Source organism: Callospermophilus lateralis, chromosome 13 (genome assembly GCF_048772815.1).
Source record: "Callospermophilus lateralis isolate mCalLat2 chromosome 13, mCalLat2.hap1, whole genome shotgun sequence".
NCBI lineage: Eukaryota > Metazoa > Chordata > Mammalia > Rodentia > Sciuridae > Callospermophilus > Callospermophilus lateralis.
The window spans coordinates 99,224,877-99,243,432 of NC_135317.1; the positions used below are offsets into that span (position 1 = coordinate 99,224,877).

Consider the following 18,556-nt stretch of genomic DNA (forward strand, 5'->3'; position numbering starts at 1 on the left):
CGAAATGGCAAGATAAGCAAAACAATGAGTAAGGACATAAGTTCAAAAGAATGAACCATCTGGGTAGAAAAAGTCTTAGAAAAAACCCAGAAACCTGAACAACCAAAATCCAGTGATTTATTCTTCAACTGATGTGACAGTGGAAGTTACCAGCACGAAGATGAATATCTAAAAATGTTCTAGGTGATCTCATTGTGGCTGTAATCCACTTCATGTCAATACATCACAGAAATTCCCTAACTCCTTAATGATTGTGGCACAGAAATTAATTTTTAAATTGTTTTTTGGAGATAGTACGCAATTCCATCTCTCATGCATCCAGACAGCCTTATATTTTACTCACAGGAACATTTATTCTACAATTATGTGAATGGTATGTTTTCCTATAGTAAAATATTGTATGGAACAATTGGTTCTAGCCAAACACACGAAAGGCTACTGAATTATATTATTCATAAACAATCAGCCTGAGTCATGGGTCCTGGGAATTGAGGACTTCATGTTTCAGGAAGAATGAATGAGTGGGCAGAATTTTAATCTTTCTTTTCTTTCTAGGGCTGGATCTAAGTCAACTTAAAAAACAAAAACAAAAACAAAAACAAAACAACACAAAAAACCCCCCAAAACCACGACAGATCTTTCCATGTCCTTTCCCTGTCTGCCAATCTTATGTCCTATCTCATCCTTAGTGTCCTCTTGAAACTCTAAACCTCCAAGTAGATGTTTGCTTTCACATGGTATTCTGTTTCTAAAATTACTTATCTTTCCGTTCTTCCCCTAATACATACTCACATTGTTAAAAGTAGTTGATATCAACTAGAAGCTAGCACAAAAGCAAGGTAAAAAAAACTAATTCACAAAAAAGTGTAAATGATTGATAGTCTTCTAACATAAAATTATGTTTATGTGAATACATGTGTGTATAAATACACATACATTTATATACAAAGGTATGTACATTATATATAAAGGATAAATAGGAATATATGTATTTTTCCTTTTGTTTAGAGGAAAATGTCTATTAAATCAAATGAATTAGTGAAAATTTGGAAAATATAACAAAATAAAAATGAAAAATTTAAGACTGAAGAAAAACTATTATTCAAGAAAGAATGATCGAGTAGGAGGTTCTGCCCAGAAAGTGTGCTCCTCAGCGTTAGCCTAAGTTGGTCATGCTTTTTTCACCCCCCTCCTCTGCTTCTGATGTTCCATTTATTTCTTCTTTAAATAATTAGTGATGTAAGCGCAAGAGGCTCTGATCACACCAGAGTGAAGGTAGAAACTGCCCAATTAGTATGTGCCTACCCATAAAAATGCAAATATATGGGAGAGATACTTTGGGATTTTATTTAAGTCTCCTTGCCCAGTTATTTTGCTGCATAAAATTTTTGTCATATAATTCTTTTAATCACATACTCTTCAGTACTTATAGAGTATAATTAGGTTTCAAATAATCCAATGATTTTTATCTAAAAATATTTTTTAGATAAAAAATAGTTACACACACCTTTAAGCTTATTAGTTCATTTCAAAGGGTAAAATATATACTGGTGCCTCAAAATGTACGGAAGAAATGATGAAATTCTTAGCAAACAAATAAGAAAAAAACTTGAAAACTCATATTAAGATTGGTGTGACACTAACTGGGCTTAACAGTAATACAAGGGAATTGCAAATGTTTAGAATACCTGTCAACTGCTTGTGTTTCTCTTTTTACCCTTTTTTACTTTGTCTCTACAGGGGTTTAGTTGTTTATTTTTCTAGCCACTTCCAGGAAAAGGCAAATGGGACTTGGTATTTCTATAGGGAATTGCGGGGTGAAGTGAGGAGTAGTTACTTAAAATTCTCAGCTCAAAAGGTAAAATATAATTCTCAAAGCTTAAGGAAAAAAAATTAAGAAGGAATAATTTCCAGATTTTTACAATATATATTATGGTTGATTTCACCTATAGATTTCCTAGTTTAAATGTGTACTTATTCATTTAACATTGTAGATCTGTCCTAAGTGCAAAATGAGGTAGCTGCTCTGCTGCTTGTAGAAAAGGAAAGGCCTCCTGAGTGTTTGCTAGAGAGTCTCCTAAGGGTAATGAGTCAAACCACATTTTGCTGTCTCACCTAACCAGAAACCTCCCAAACTTGTCATTTCCTCCTTCCATTTAAAGGTTGCAGAAAATATTCTTAAGGGGAAATCTTTTTAATAATGGAATTTGCTGATGATTCCCCAACCTCTCCCCTATTGATTTACATATAAAATCCAAGGTTTGGACCAAGTAGAAGCCAAACCGCTCTAGTATGTGTCCCTACCTGCTGTGTCTGTTGTCTCTGAATTGCTCTCACTTTGGGAACAGGGCTCTCTCTGGAGGAAGAAGACTGCTGCCGGGACCGGCTCCCATTCTGCACAGGTTCAGCCACCAGGGCTGCAGATGCCACTGACATGCTCCCGGTACTACGTAAGGATGCACTGTGTGGCAGGGATGGGGGTGCTTTGGCTCGGGCACCTAACCCAGTCTGGTCCATTTTTCGGATTTGGGCCTGCCCAGTACTGTTTTGACGTGGCAGAGCAAGAGGTATGTGTCTGTCTGGCATAGTGTGCCGCCGGGAGAAATCTTCACTCTGAGTGCTACGTTTGGTAAAATCTTCCATGCTGCTATTGCTGGGTCCACTGAGTTTGAAGTCTTCACTGTTACTTTGGCTTCTAGAACTGGCAGTGCTTAAGTTCTCCAAACTGGAATCTACAGAGGCCTTTGGCATTGCTGGAATTGGGTTATTGAGGTGATAGACAGGGTTCTGGAATGACAAGGGCTGGAGACTTCCTGGTTGGTTCAAGGCTGGGTGCAGGGGCCTTCTTACTTGGGGGGCACTCTGGGGAGTGCTCTGAGTTTCCCGCAGTTGTTTGATGCTGGCCACCTGGGTTATGGAAAGCTGACTTCCTGTCAGGCGCATAGGCACATCAAGCATGATAGATGCATGCTCCACCTGAGCAGCATGAGTGTCCTGGAGGTCCATGAGGGAGATGCTCCGACCATTAGGAAGGCTGCTTTCCTTTTCATCCTTTTCAGAATAAGTCATACTCTGGGAGGAGGCCTGCTGAACAAGCAGTAATGTTTTGCCTCTGAAATAGCTGTCTGTATTTTCCTGGCTTGGAGATTTTAGTTTATGCAAGTCACTGTGGATAAGGAAAGGATCCTAGGTTACTCTTGAGAGCAAATTCAACATAGTTAAGATTCTTTAATTTTGGAAACTTTTTTGAAGTTTTAGAAGCTCAATATGGATACCTAAACTTTCTTTAGAAATTCAGGTTTCATCATTACAATTCTTAGAATAAAATCTAGCATTTTTACTTTTTCTTTAAAGGTAGAGAATAATACCCCATCACAATCTTTAGTTTTTACCAGAATTCCAATAATAATCTACTTGGATTTAAATCCTCCAATTTATACTTAGTTCCATTTAAACCTTCAAGAGAAGCAGCTGTGAGTAGACAACCAAAGGGTCCCTGCTAAAGGAACAAACCTTGCCAATTCGGAATAGAAGTCAAAGCAACAATGTTGTATGTACCTGTCTAGTTGACACAGTCAGCTATAAAATGGCTTTAACTGATGGTCTTTCAGAGTTTTGAGTGCTATACCACACAAAAACATCAATTTCATAAATCCCTAATCTTCCATAAAGCACGATATAGATTTTGAATGCATTTACTGAACATAACTCTATACTATCAATCTAAAAATTGTTATCCTATCTTGTGCTTTATAACAATTGGATTTATCTCAAATGATTTTCTTTAATTGCTTATAAACTTATTGCAAATTCAACAAATGAGTCAAAGAAATTTCTGCTAAATTTAAACATTATCTTTCTCTGAGAGTAGTACAAACCCTCTCTTGCATACCTGTCAGTGGGGTCTTCAAATATTTTCTGCAGCCCAGAGGAGAGGCTTCCACTGACGTTTGGACTAGAGTTATGCTCAGCGAAGCGTCTCAGTTGCTGTTGTATTGGCGTAGGATTAGTCAGGGACTTGGTAATATCAGCAAGAACACGAGGGAGAGGACCCAGTTTTGCCACGGTCGCCTGTAGGAAGGAATTTTCACCCTGATTGGATAATAAGCATTGTGACATCCACCACAGATTGTTTTTGGGACAACGATGCCCATTGATTGGAGGGGTGTAGGTTGAGGGAAGGGTAGGTATTTGCGTATGGGAGTGGCAGGTTCATAATGCATTGTTATGGAGCAGCGAAATCATGGCGTCGAGATGAATGGAGGAGGCGAAACAAGGTGCAGCAGACATTGAGGAAAGAAAGGAAATAGAAATTAGGATTATGCAAATAAAAAGTCATGCTCAAAATAATCAAACTATTGCCATTCCGACTAAAGTAGGCATGCAAAGCAAACTGAATCTTTGGGTAGCTAACAGACCAAGGTGGGGAAGGGGAGGGGAGGAACCAAACACCTTCTAACCAAAAGGAACTTTGAGACCAGAGGACTGGCTAGTGTGATGAAACTTCCAAAGAAAAAGGATCATGTGAGAAAAGAAACTCATGCTGACATACAAGATGCTGCATACAGGGATCCAGAGCACTGCAGGACATGCAGTTAGTTGATACTGCCATCCGCTATCCTAGTCAATCTTAGGAACCCTGACCCATTTCCAGCTGTTTCCATTAATAATGTAATTTCCTTTTTATTTAAACAATGAATAGGGCAAATTCTGTCTATGAGATATTTACTTTTTAAACAAAGACTAAAAAGTATGTTTATGTATCAAAGCCTATTAAAAAGACTTTGATCTTGAATAAGTCAGGACTATTCACAAGATTATATATCTCAATCTTTTTTTTTTTCTTTAGGGAATTTTTCTCATGGGGTCTTATGGGGCCATCTCAACTGTTAGTTTCACATGGCTGCCTTTGGGTGTTCTTTATCTTCTCAACATTCAATAGACTTTTCTGAATGAATTTAATGAATGCCTCTGAAGAATCTCTTTACTTGCTGAATAATGTTGAACCATGATTCATAATAAAGAAATTTACCCTCAACAGAGCTGTAACTTAAAATATAGCTTGCATTTCTAAAAATGAAGAATAGGTTCTTGAGAATATGGAATGGTTTATTGTCTTCTAAATGTTTTAAGCACCAGTGGACACACTCCCATTTATATTTCCTCAGGAAAATGATCTTTGTTAGTAGGTTTTATTCCTCTCTAACTTTTATTAATATAACATTTCTATAATTAATAGGAAAATGGAGGAAAACAATTCATTACAGAAAAATAACTTTGTTTTTTACAATTACTCTAACATATTACTAAACTGTTTTCTACTATAAGCCTGTTCTTTTTTTGTCAAATTCCAGAAGAAAGAAAATGACTGGCATGCTTTACATTTACTTATTAATAGAATAATTAACACATAATAACATTCTTTCTGTCAGAAAATAAGTAAATAATAGATTTATATATTCTTAATTCATATCTGTAGAAAAAATAGGATTTTCATACCCCATAAGACTCAGCACTAATAACTATAAACTTAAACTTGTAGAATAAAAAAATTTTCATAGGTAAAGCTATAAACATGATAAACAGCATTTTCTATGTCTGTCCTTTTGTTAGAAATTACTAGAATGAAATTTCATATCATCTTATACATGATAAGGATGTATGTACCAATATTTGCTATTAATTTCTAGGCAGTTTCAGATATGTATTATATATGAATTTATAGAAATATATTTCATTAACTCAGTTAATTATTTTAAAAATGTTAATGATTTCATTATTTTCTAGAATTTCACCGCTGCAGATCACAATATTTACTCAGCAATGATAACCATTTGCTTTCTGATATCTAGGGCAAAAGGTTGCTTTCAATTAGCAGAAAGGGTAGTGCTCTCATTCCAGAATTCAGATGCACCGAACAGATGCACTATATCTCCCAGTTCCCATCACTCATCCAGCCTACTTTACCTTATCAAGTTGGGAAACTACTTCCCACAGTAAGGAATGCAAAACTGAAAGCTCTCGGCCCAGATCAATGTAACCATCAAAGCCTGGGGTGTTTGAGATGGTGTCTGGATTAGAGATCTCCAAGAGAAAGCGCTTCATTCCACCCCATTCATGTTCTAAAAAATCATTCATGAATGCCATGTATTCCTCTTTGTTACCAAACCTGACGCAGAGAGTGAGAAAATGAGAAAGAAAAGAGAGATGATCATTTTAAGTTGACTTTACACAGAGTTATAAAAATTAAAAAAATTGTAGAGATAACAACTCATTTTGTTTTTCTGTAAATGAGAGTACTAAAATATATTTTTCTTTTTTTTTTTGAGTGGTACTGGGGATGATAGAACACAGGTCCTCCAACATGCTCGGAAAGTGAACTATCACTGAGTTACATCCCCTGCAGCCCTAAAAAATCTAGTTTCTTAATATTTAATATATACAAAAAAACTGAATAGCTTTCTATTCTCACTATAGGGTTAAGCCTAGACTCATTTCCCCCTGCTTTGGTATTTAAAAGCTCTCTATGATATAGCCCTTATTTATTGACTAAATGTTCACCAGTGTAAATTTTAATATTGTTTCCTCAAAGTTTCCTAAATACATTATACAGTATTTCACTTCTTCCCCCTTATCCATGGTATTTAGTACAAGACCTTCAATGAATGCCTGAAACTGTGAGTAGTGCAGAACCCTATATATACTATGCTTTCCCCCATACATATATAACTATGATAAACTTTCACCTTTTCACTTAAACACAGCCTCTATAGCTTCTCTTTAGCATCTCTGAATTTCTAACATCAAAACTCTTGTTCTGTTAAGTAAAATAAGGTTACTTGAACACAAGCACTATGATACTTTGACAATCTGACAGCCAAGTTGGTTACTAACAACAAGTTGGTAGCAAATACAACATGAATACATGGAACAAAGGTATGATTCATGCCCTGTGTGAGACAGAGCTGGACAGCATGACATCTCCTTATGCTACTCCAAATGGCATTTAATTTTAAACTTATTATTTCTGAAATCGTTAATTTAATATTTTTGAATCATGGGTGACCATGGGTAAAACTAAAACCTTGGAAAGTAAAATCTTGGATAAGGGGAAACTACTTATTCTTTTTCTTCTTTAAGCCTTTGGTTGTGTTCATTATTTCTACTAAATAGGTCCTAGCTATCTTCAGAGACTATTTAAGTCTATAAAAAAACTTGTTCAAAAATAAACTAGAAATATTTTTTTATCAGAATTAGCTCAAATATTTCTGCTTTGGCTTATATACAGGGTACACAAAATTAAAATAGTGGACTTATAAAAAAAATCACAATTTATACTAAAAAATCCTGTTTCATTAAAGTTTTAATTATTTTCTTCAACATACTACTAATAGAAACTTGTTTTTAAGCCTTAATATTAAATACATCTATGATCAATTTTGTAAGTGTGAATTCTTTCCCAGTTATTTTTAAAACTTATTTTCAATAAATTATAAAACAATACAAACTTACTGAAGAAAAAGTTAAAAACAATGAAAAATGTTTCATTTTTCTTTCTTCAGAAAGATAAATTATGGGTACATCCATTTACCTACTAAAACATATCTGCTATTTACATTTAAGTACAATTATAGTCTCCTAACTTTTAAAAATTTTTTTTAAAGGTTAAAATACACAATGAACACTATATATCTTTCATCTACATTAACCAAATGTTAAAATTTTGTCAAATTTGCTTTCACTCTTCTCTCTCTATATATTATGCTATTTTTGGAACTATTTTAAACTAAGTTACAGACATTATCACCTCTGAATACTTAGCATCATTTTATTCAGAAAAAAGGAGTATCTCTACATAAGCCAATGCCATCCTCATACTAAAACTTTAAAAACATGATTTATGAATCATCTACAGACCATATTTAAATTCTACCAATTGTCCCCCAAATAACGTTTACAGATTTTTTTTTCAATTTAAAATCCAAGTTTTGGTTTGGGACTGTGGCTCAGCAGTAGCACCCCTGCCTTGCATGTGTGAGGTACTGGGTTCGATTCTCAATACCATGTAAAAATAAATAAAATAAAGATCTATCAACAACAAAGGGAAAAAAATATAAAAAAAAATCCAAGTTTCAAGTACTGTGTTTATCCTCCTTTGATCTACATAATACCTTTTCATCTTTTGCATTTTCTTTTTAATTTTTTAAAATTTGTTCTAGTTAGTTATGCATTTTCTTAACATTATCTTTTAGGAAACAGGCTAGTTGTTTTGGGAAATCTAACCATAAAATTTATCTTACTGTTCTTTCTTAGATTCTTGTGTTTTCATATTGCTAGAATTATAACATATGTATCACGTTATATCATCCTTTTTTTTAGTACTTTTCACTTAATTTTATCTTCAACATTTTCCATATTTTTGTTCTTTGAAAACAATGTTTTAAGTGGCTATGAATATTTCACTGAATGTGTATACCATGGTTATTTAATATTTACTTCCAATTTTTTGCTATTTTTCAATTTTTATTGATAACAAAAAAAATCGGGTAATAGGGAGTAATGAGGCTCATCAGTCTGATCCAAATTTTAGGACTCATGTTATTTTTTTTAAAACCATGTGTTTTTAGAGTGGTTATGGTAGGTAGCATCACCTACTTGGCAAAGTTGGCCAGGTTCTGAATGACCTTGGCAATAAGAGTTAGAGTCCGAGATGTACGGTCATCAGGATACTCTTGCATAAGGTTGAAGAGACTGGGAGACATAATGGCTGGGCAAAGAAAACGGAGAAACAATGAGGCACTAATGAGCCGCTCACTGATGTCTTGCTTGCCGCGGTTCAGGCACTGCTGTTTCCATGATGCAAACACTTCTTTCAATTCACGAGGGAAAACACTGGGTAAGGAAAAAAAAATCAAAAACCTCTAAATACAAAAATACCATAACCCATGAAAGCACAAATGATCCCACTCTGACTCAGCCCACCTCTGTATTACAGTCAGGCTATAAGGATGACCTAGGAGACACGCAAAGATGAGGATCTGCCCAATTCATGGCAGAGAGGTGGTGAGGAAGTCACAGAAAACCAGATGGAGACTGGAAACTGGAAACTACAAAACTCTGAATTGATGTATATTTAGTTTTGCAAAAAGGGTAAATGTCATGAGACTCCTGATGAAACCATCTAGTTTAGTACAGCTTACTGTAATCTCTCTAAAGATTGTTCATCAAAAATCTTCCACAATCTCACCAATTTCTGGGGGTACAGCAATGACTAAAATTCATGAACACAGCTATTCAACATTAGTAAATACTTTAGAAAGCTAGAAAAATACTTTGGGGTTTTAGAGGATGTAGAATTAAAATTGTGGGAAAGATTATATAGATAGTTTAAAAGTACTTTGCTTATGAACTGTTAGAAGAAAGGAAATAAACATTTTTATGTATATACATATATCAAATTATCCCCACACCAGCAAGACAAATATCAGTGCCCACATTCCTCAATCTCAAAATTGGCCATTCTGAATACTTGTTTTTTCTATAATTGAATTTTTTATTACTATAAAATTTGAATATTTTCTGCATTTAAATTTAGTCTTTATCCATTTTGTGGAAAGTGGATGTCTTTAATAACGCATGCTATTTATATTTTACAGATTTAGGCAAACGTAAATCTCCACTTCTAAACTTTATAATTGAGATCTGAGTTTCTTTCAACAAAAACAACAAAAAGGTAAACTGTTCATTGTATTTTGGTTTTCTTTAACAGTTCGTTATTAAAGAAGAGTGGAGCTTTCAAGGATCCTTTTATTACTTGAGGTTCAGGCTAGTTATAACAATTCTTAAAGGTGTGCAATAATTCTTACTAAATCAATAGGAAACAATTTTTATATCAAAATTGTTAGTACTAAGGTAAATGAAAGCTTTTAAAAACTGTGAGGTCTGCTGAACCATACCATCCTGGATGGGTATTTAAACTCCCAGTGAAGCACAGTGTACTAGGTGGTCAGCATCCTTCTAGTTATTTATGTTTTCTTCTTCTAATTTTAACCTTGAGATAGCACAGGAGAGGTCAAATGTTAACCCTTCAAGAAATTCCAGAAGGCCTTCTTCTGTCCTGTTTTCTATGCCTCAAGAGCAACTAGCAAAATGATGTTTATTTTAATGGTTGAACCCTTTGTACACCCCACTTCAAGAAGTAATATTTCTCGTAGGCTGTGGTGGTGCATGCAGCCTATAATCCCAGTGACATGGATGTAGAGACAGGGGGATTGCAAATTCAAGGCTGGCCTCAGCAACTTAGCAAGGCCCTGTCTCAAAATAAAAAATATAAAAAGGACTAGAGACAGAGCTCAGTGGTGAAGTGCCCCCAGGTTCAACTTCAAATCCCAGTACCAAAAAAGAAAAAAAAATGTTTCTCAGCATTTGCTTCTCAATAGTTATCATTAGTGTCCATGGAGTGAACTAGGATCTGTTTTTCTCTTGTGTTCCCCAATGTTCCTCTCCTCAAATCTCTTTCTTTTCAATATTCATGCATTCTCAGGAGGCAAAGATATCATGCAAATTTAACATTAATCATGTTTGTGTGCTAAGGGCACACAGATTTTTCAGTAAAATTGTGGCAAAGCTAAAAAAAAAAAAGGAGAATATCTGCTTAAAATGGAGATTTATATTTTAGGAATATATTAAGGTAACTTTCAATTTTTCCCTTAAGTCCTCCCTTTGTGATGACTTTTATATGAAAAAATTTAAGTTCCACGAGCAAGGGTCTACCATGGACACCAGCTCACCAGTACGAGTTGATGATCTTGCAGAAAGCCAGTTCACAGCACATTTTTAGGTTGCTTTGATGGTCTATCAGTTCACTAGATGAACATTTGCTGGGGTCCACTTCACAGTTCTCATCCGATTCATACAACGCTTTGATGAACTCCCCTATTTGAGGAGAAAAGATGACAGAAAATATAACTATATTTAGTATCTTCCTGAATAGGATAAAAGGATTTAGGATTTCTGTCCTAAAATCAATAATGGGAATTTTTTTTCCCTCAGACTTCATGTGGGAAGCACAAAAGACTGCTCACAAAAGTTCACCATTTTGGAACCTAATAGTTCTCATATCCCACATACCATGTTTATTTTCTTTAACCTGGAAGTAGAATAATAGCAACTACTAACATCATCAATATAGTATTTATAAAAATAGTAACAATATGACTTTAAACAAGGTAGTTATCTTTTACTAGAACCCACAAATAAATTAGCACAAACCTGTAATTTATTATAAGGCTACCTTTACCAGAGAAACTAATTATCGTAGAAAAACAACCCGAGCCAGATTCAATAGCCCACCTAAGTAAGGTCCTAGGGGCCATGTGGGTACCAAGTCTAACCCTAACCCTAACTCCAACCCCACAGAGGTAAGTGAGGCTCTCTAGACTTATTGCTTATAATGGGGACAGTCATTTAATCTGGCACAAATTACAGCAGGTTCCTTTTTATATACCCTAATGTTTTTCCACAGAAATTTAGCTGAGAAGCCTTTATACAACCTATCCCATATAAAGCTACACCTAGTATTCTCCAAAAGAACAAATCATTACCTTACCTGTTCATCCTCTACAACATACCATATCTGTATGCTTCTAGTGTTCCAAATTTTATACTGTTTTGAGCTTATTTATTCATTTCTGTCTCATTTCTAGAATGAATACGCTTGGAGGTTAAGAACAAGCTTCGAATCATGTTCAAATCCCTATCACCTTGAATAGCTCTTGAAGCATTCTAATTTTAACTTTGAGATAGCACCGGAGAGGTCAAATGTTAACCCTGTATGAAACTCCAGAAGGCCTTCTGGAGCTCAATAAACATTTTTTTTTGGGGGGGGGTGTACTGGGGACACTCGACCACTGAGCCACATCCTCAGTCCTTTTTGATATTTTATTTAGGGACAGGGTCTTGCTGAGTTGCTGAAGCTGGCTCTGACCTCACGATCCTCCTGCCTTAGCCTCCCCAGCTGCTGGGATTACAGGCATACACCACGGGGCCTAACTTCAAAAAACATTTATCAGAGATGGAAGGATGTATTCTGGTTTTCTTTAACAGGTCTTTATTAAAGAAGAATGGAGCTTTCAAGGATCCTTCTATTATTTGAGGTTCAGGTTAGTTATAATACTTCTTAAAGGTGAGTAATAATTCCTACCAAATCAAGTAGCAGTAGCAATAGGAAACATTTTTATATCAAAATTGTTAGTACTAAGGTAAATGAAAGCTTTTAAAAATAGCTATGACAGGATGGGAAATGAAAATTTGGAAGAAACATGCTTAGAGAATAAGAAGCAAACTGATACTCAGAAAAAGGTGAGAGACAGAGATTTAATTTCATTTTGTTACATATGGATTTCCAATTTTCCTTGCTCCATTTGTTGAGGAGGCTATTTTTTCTTCAATGTATGTTTTTGGTGTCTTTTTCTAGTATGAGATAATTGTATTTATGTGGATTTGTTTCTGTGTCTTCTATTTTGTATCACTGATCTACATGTCTATTTTGGTACCAACACCAGGCTGTTTTTGTTAGTATTGCTCTGTAGTATAGTTTAGGGTCTGGTATTGAGATGCCTCTTGCTTCATTCTTCTTGCTAAGAATTGCTTTGGCTATTCTGGGTATTACCCTGTCCACAAATCAACTCAAAAGTGGATCAAAGACATGAGAATGGAGACCCTATGTCTAATACAAGAAAAAGTAGGCCCAAATCTTGATCATGTTGGCTTAGGACTTGACTTCCTTAACAAGACTCCTAAAGTACAAGAAGTAAAATCAAGATCCCATAAATGGGATGGATTCAAACTAAAAAGCTTCTTCTCATCAAATGAAGCAATCAATAATATGACGAGAGAACCTACAAAATGGAAAAAATCTTTACCACACACACACATCAGATAGGGCATTAATCTCCAGAATATATAAAGAATTCAATAAATTCAATACCAAAAAACCAAATAACCCAATCAATAAATGGGATAAGGAACTGAAAAGACACTTTATAGAAGAAGAAATACAATCGATCAAAAAATGTTCATTGGGTTGGGGTTGTGGCTCAGTAGTAGAGCGGTTGCCTAGCATGTGTGAGGTACTGGGTTCAATTCTCAGCACCACATAAAAATAAATAAAATAAAGGTCAATCAACAACTAAAAAAAACTTAAAAAATGTTTATCATCTCTAGCAATTAGAGAAATGCAAATCAAAACTAAGATTCTATCTCCCTCTAGTCAGAATGGTAATTACCAAAAATACAAGGAATAATAAATGTTGGTGAGGAAGTGGGAAAAAACATACACTCATTCATTGCTGGTGGGACTGCAAATTAGTAAACCACTATGGAAAGCAGTATGGAGATACCTCAAAAAACTTGGAATGGAACCACCACTTGGCCCAGCTATCTATCCCACTCTTTGGTTTATACCCAAAGGATTTAAAATCAGCATACTAGAGTGATGTAGCCACATCAATATCTACAGCAGTTCAATTCACAATAGCTAAACTATGGAATCAACCTAGATGCCCTTCAACAGATGAATGGATAAAGAAAATGGTACGTATATACAATGGAATACTACTCAGCCTTAAAGAAGAATAAATTATAGCATTTGCAGGTAAATGGATGAAAGTAGAGAATATCATGCTAAGTGAAATAAGCCAATCCCCCAAAACCACAAGCCAAGTGTTTTCTCTGACAAGTGGATGCTGATCCATGGTGGGGCAAGGGGATAGGAAAGAAACTTTGGTTTGTGTTGAGGGGTATGAGGGATATGGGGCTGTAGAGATTGGAAGGATGGTAAATGAGACAGACATTTATTACCCTATTTACATGTATGATTACATTACTGGAGTGACTCTGCACCATGTACAGCCAGAGGAATGAGAAGTTGTGCTTCATTTGTGTAAAATATGTCAAAATGCATTCATGTATAACTAATTAGAAAAAAAAAAAAGAAAAGTTGGTAGTGCATAGAAAAAGTAAAGGCTTTGCAGCCAGACACATTTGGGATCAAAATCCTGGATCCACTACTTAGACTAGGAAGCCTTGAAAATAATCAGAGCCTAAGTAGGTGCTTAGGTTGTTTAAATGTAAGTTTGTGTCCAGAATGTTCTATGATGTGTTCTTTATGAAAAGCATTAACTATTACCTAGCACTAACATTTCATGTGTTAGGATTAGGTTAAAAGGTATGGATATAGAAATCTGCTTTTATCAATTTTCACCAGGGTGAAAATTGGACCTTTTGAGGGACTTATTTCATGTGTCTCACAGATGGTATTTCCTGTGTATCATAGGACACCAACATGAATCACTTCAATCCGGTAGGTAAAGGGGGTTAACAGATGGAAGATTTAAACCTAAATGAGGCAGAGACCATGCAGTAAAGAGTAATGCTTTTATTAAGATAAATGAAGGCAGGCTAAAAAACAGGTTGACTGGCAATATCAATTCTCTCTAAGAATTTTTCAAAGACAGATGCATCTATTTTTTTGTTCATTTGATGAGTAGGTGGTAGTTGTTCAAGGTGTATGAAATATAACAAAACTTTGGAAGAAGACAACCCAACCCCTGTTTTGAATAAGGTTGCCAATTGTTTCTGTTTATGTTCTTAGAAGCAGCAGCCATTTTCAGCAACCTGTTTCTTAGATAACAGATAAGGTAGCAGAGATCTTGGAGGGGTTACCTGAATTTCTTCCCGTGTTTACTGAACTATTTTCATGCCTCATTGAGTTAATCAGATATTTAATTATTCACTGTCATATCAAAGGACTTGTATCCACAATTCAATTTGGAAATTATTTCACTCAGAAATCCTGTTCCACATTGATTTTTAGAATATGAATATCTGATTTCAAAGGAGGTAGTCAACAAATTTCACCCCTATGTCCATCGAATGGAGAATATTGTTTGAGGTGTCTCATTGTTGATTTGTATAACACAACAGAAATTAAAGTGAACCATGACATATAATTTATGATTGAAATAAGCTCTTTATATAAATGAGACTAATAATCTTTCAGTACCTTTCCTAATGTCAGTGAAAATCCATCTATTCCTCTCATCAATTACTATTAGACCTTAAACTGCAGTATGCAACTAGAGTTGAAGATAAGTAGGAATGCTCTCTACTGTTATCTAGGACTTAGTGTTTCCTGGTTTTCTTTCTTCATTTCTTTCTTTCTTTCTTTGGCATTCTCTCTCTGATCTTTTGGATTCTTCTTCTTTCTTCTACACCATAAACCCAGAGATCTGTGCACTGTGAGATCTGTCTTTGGCTCATGTGTTTTCCTGCTCTGGTAACCTCATAGATTCATTTTTCCCCTTCACATGGGTAAGTTAGGTCCAAATTTCCAACAGCTAGCTAGACAGATGTCCTGGCTTGCTTTCTTACCTAAAATCCCTGAGATTTCCTACCAGAACTTCAAATAACAGTTCCTCTCTTCCAAACCAACTATTTCTATAATTTCTGTTAAGAATCTCATCATACCCCCCACATTCTCAAAGGTCCAGAATTCTAGATAACACTTGATCCTTCCTACTTCCTATTTTTCCATGAACTGAAAAAGCTTCCAAGTCCTATCAGTTCAACTTTAATATTTCTCATATCCATCTTTTCCTCTATTATTTGCAGAGATTGCCTCATTACAATCTCATTATTTCTTGCCTTGCTTATTACAACGGCTTCTTATAGTTTTTAAAATATTTTTATTTTAGTTGTACACAATACGTTTGTTTTGTTTATTTATTTTTATGTGGTCTTGAGGTTTGAACCCAGGGCTTTGCACATGCTAGGCAAGTGCTCTACCGCTGAGCCACAACCCCAGCCCCAGGCTTCTTAACTGATTTCTGCATTCAGTTGCTTTCTTTGTCACTCCATCTTACATTAATTTCATTGAAATTAATCTTACATTAATTAATCTTACATTAATTTCATTGAAAATAACATACTCAAAACTTTCAGTTGCTTTCTAATGATTCCTACAAAATAAAAATCTTTAAGATCTGAAAATACTAGCTCTAATTATTTTCTAATTGTTTGTTGTTGTTCATTTATCTCTTTCATGTCCTTTTGCCACTTAATGGTTTATTCCATAATGCCTGATTCTTTCCCCTCTTTTTTTTTTGGTACTGGGGATTGAACCCAGCAGTGCTTTACCACTGAGCTATATCCACACTCCTTTTTTATTTTTTATTTTGAGACAGGGTTTTGCTAAATTGCTGAGGCTGGACTCAAACTTGCAATGCTTCTGCCTCAGTGCCTCAGCTTCCCAGAAGCTGAGATTATTGGCTTGTGTCACTACATCCAACTCTCTTATCTCTCTTTTTGTTCATGCAGTCCCCTCAACCTCCCATGCTAATCCCTGTCATTGCTCTTGCCCAAAGTATGTTTTACAACCTTCCTACCATTCTAGGTATGCACACACCATAAGGGAAAGTTTACAATTCTGTGAAGTTGAAATTAATTTTAAAAAATTCTTTGAGAAAACAGGATTTCTCTCTTTGGTTACTGGGAAAACTCTTTATTTCCTATATTGTAAGATCCTTAAGAACAAGAATCTGTTACTAAGTGTAATAGAAATGCAGCACCAGAAATGCGGCTAGTGCAAATTAAAATTTTCAGTAACTGTAAACTATTCACTGAATTTCAGAATATGAAGAATATAAGATCCCTCATCAATAATTTCTACATTAATTAGTTAAGTTATATTTGAATACACTGGGTTATATAAAATATGCTGTTTATTTAACCTGCTTCTCTTTATTCTTTTTATATTAAGACTACTAGAAAATTTAAAATTACTCCAAAAATGAATACATAACATCACTCACATATGGCTCACTTCATGGTTCTATAGGCCAGCAATGGTACACACCACAGAGCCCAGACGGTGCCCTACTTCTAATAGTTAATGACTGAGTTCATGACCAAGTCTGAAATAAGTGAGCAGCCAAGTCAGTAGGAGCTAATGATTGGACAAAAATCTGTTATGTTAAAAAAAAAAAATCTACCTGGGTGTATAGATATAATCCCAGTGACTCAAGCTGAGATAGGAGGATCACAAGTTCGAGGCCAAAGTGGACAATTTAGTGAGATCTTGTCTCAAAAAAGAAAACAAAACAAAACAGAGGGTTGGGAGGTAGCTCAGTGTAGGGCACCACTGGGTTCAAGCCCCAGTAGCACAAAAAATAAGCCAACAAGCAACAACAACAACAGAAAATTCTAGACCTTGAATTCAGAAATTTGGAACTATAGGCTGGCAAGAGTTTCTTCAGTTTTGATTAGAGGTTTGTTATGCATGATAACAAATGTTAGGCTAACTCTTTTAAGAATTAGGTAATATATTTGCACTATGATTTAAAACTCACCACTTGGGGGAAATAGACCACCTCTCATGTAGTAGTAACACCCACTAATATTATTATATGTAAAAATCAGAAACTTAGCTGCATATACAGAAGGACTATTTCCACCCATACTGTAATGAACTATTTTCCCGAAGAGACTTCTCACAGCTGAAACTAAAACCTTAAAACTCTAGTTAGCTAAACTAAATAATTTATCTCATGAGGGTGAAATAAGTTAAAACTGAAAGGGAAAGAAAACAGATATTTTCCTTTTCCATACCCAGTGCATCATGAAGATACTGTTGTCCCACTAATTTGAGGTATTCCTCAATGGATTTGGTGGCAATGGTGTTCTCTCTGAAGATCAAAACATCGTGCTCTCCACAACGATCCACCTCAGACATCACCAAGTCGGTCAGAAAATCCTGGAAGAATAATGTTCAATCAGGCAGAAAGTAACTGAATAAATAATATACATTAGAAAAGACTAGCAAAATATCTGACATCCTGGAATGCAGCTCTAAAACTTAAGCTACCAGATTCACTGAAAAGAAAAAAGGCACTCAGGAGAAAAAGCTTACGTATCACTACCCCTAAGTTTAGAATTTCTTCAGAGATTTTCCACTGTACTTTTGAAAAAGATCATATTCTAAATGCAGTCTGTCAGTGTCTATATTTCCTGGTATCTATTTTCTAGCCTCATCTACCAGGAATCTTTACATTCTGTTCCAGCATTAGCATCAGGAGCCTTTTCTTTCTTCTTTCTCTTCTCTTCTCTTCTCTTGTCTTCTCTTGTCTTCTCTTCTCTTCTCTTCCTCCCTCTCCCTCTCTCTCTCTCTTTCTTTCTAAGGTCCTTTCATAACACCAAATCTTTCTAAATATAATGTTCTCTTTTCACCACAAAGCCTTACAAATGCTGTTCTCAGTTCTGCTCCACTCTCACCCCCTTTGTCATAGAGCTAATTCCTGGGATCCTTGGGCTCTTAGTTTACACATCGGTTCCTCAGTGAAGACTTCCCTGACCAACACTGCTCCTACGCTTCCACTAATCAGGTCTCCTTGCTCCTATAGTAAGTGCTACGTATCTTTTTATCCTCTGTACTTCTCATTGCAATCTGACATTTATTTCTGTAATCATATGTTTTCATATGATTCATGTTTTCCTCAGA

General features: G+C 35.3%; 1 protein-coding gene across 4 annotated transcripts in view; it reads right to left on the bottom strand.

Moving 5' to 3' along the window:
• Rasal2 (RAS protein activator like 2) overlaps positions 1-18,556 on the bottom strand; it is a 348,110-nt gene that overhangs the window by 22,655 nt on the left and 306,899 nt on the right. For 2 of the 4 annotated variants that reach the window (XM_076832457.2, XM_076832459.2), the window contains exons 9-14: positions 17,668-17,812; positions 10,791-10,935; positions 8,656-8,892; positions 5,968-6,169; positions 3,893-4,071; positions 2,305-3,166 (exon numbers count right to left, since the gene is read on the bottom strand). In XM_076832457.2, the coding sequence (XP_076688572.1) occupies positions 2,305-3,166; positions 3,893-4,071; positions 5,968-6,169; positions 8,656-8,892; positions 10,791-10,935; positions 17,668-17,812 (1,770 nt within the window). Of the gene's footprint in view, positions 1-2,304; positions 3,167-3,892; positions 4,093-5,967; positions 6,170-8,655; positions 8,893-10,790; positions 10,936-17,667; positions 17,813-18,556 lie in introns of all 4 variants that reach the window. The other 2 variants (XM_076832455.2, XM_076832458.2) reach the window with 1 other exon arrangement.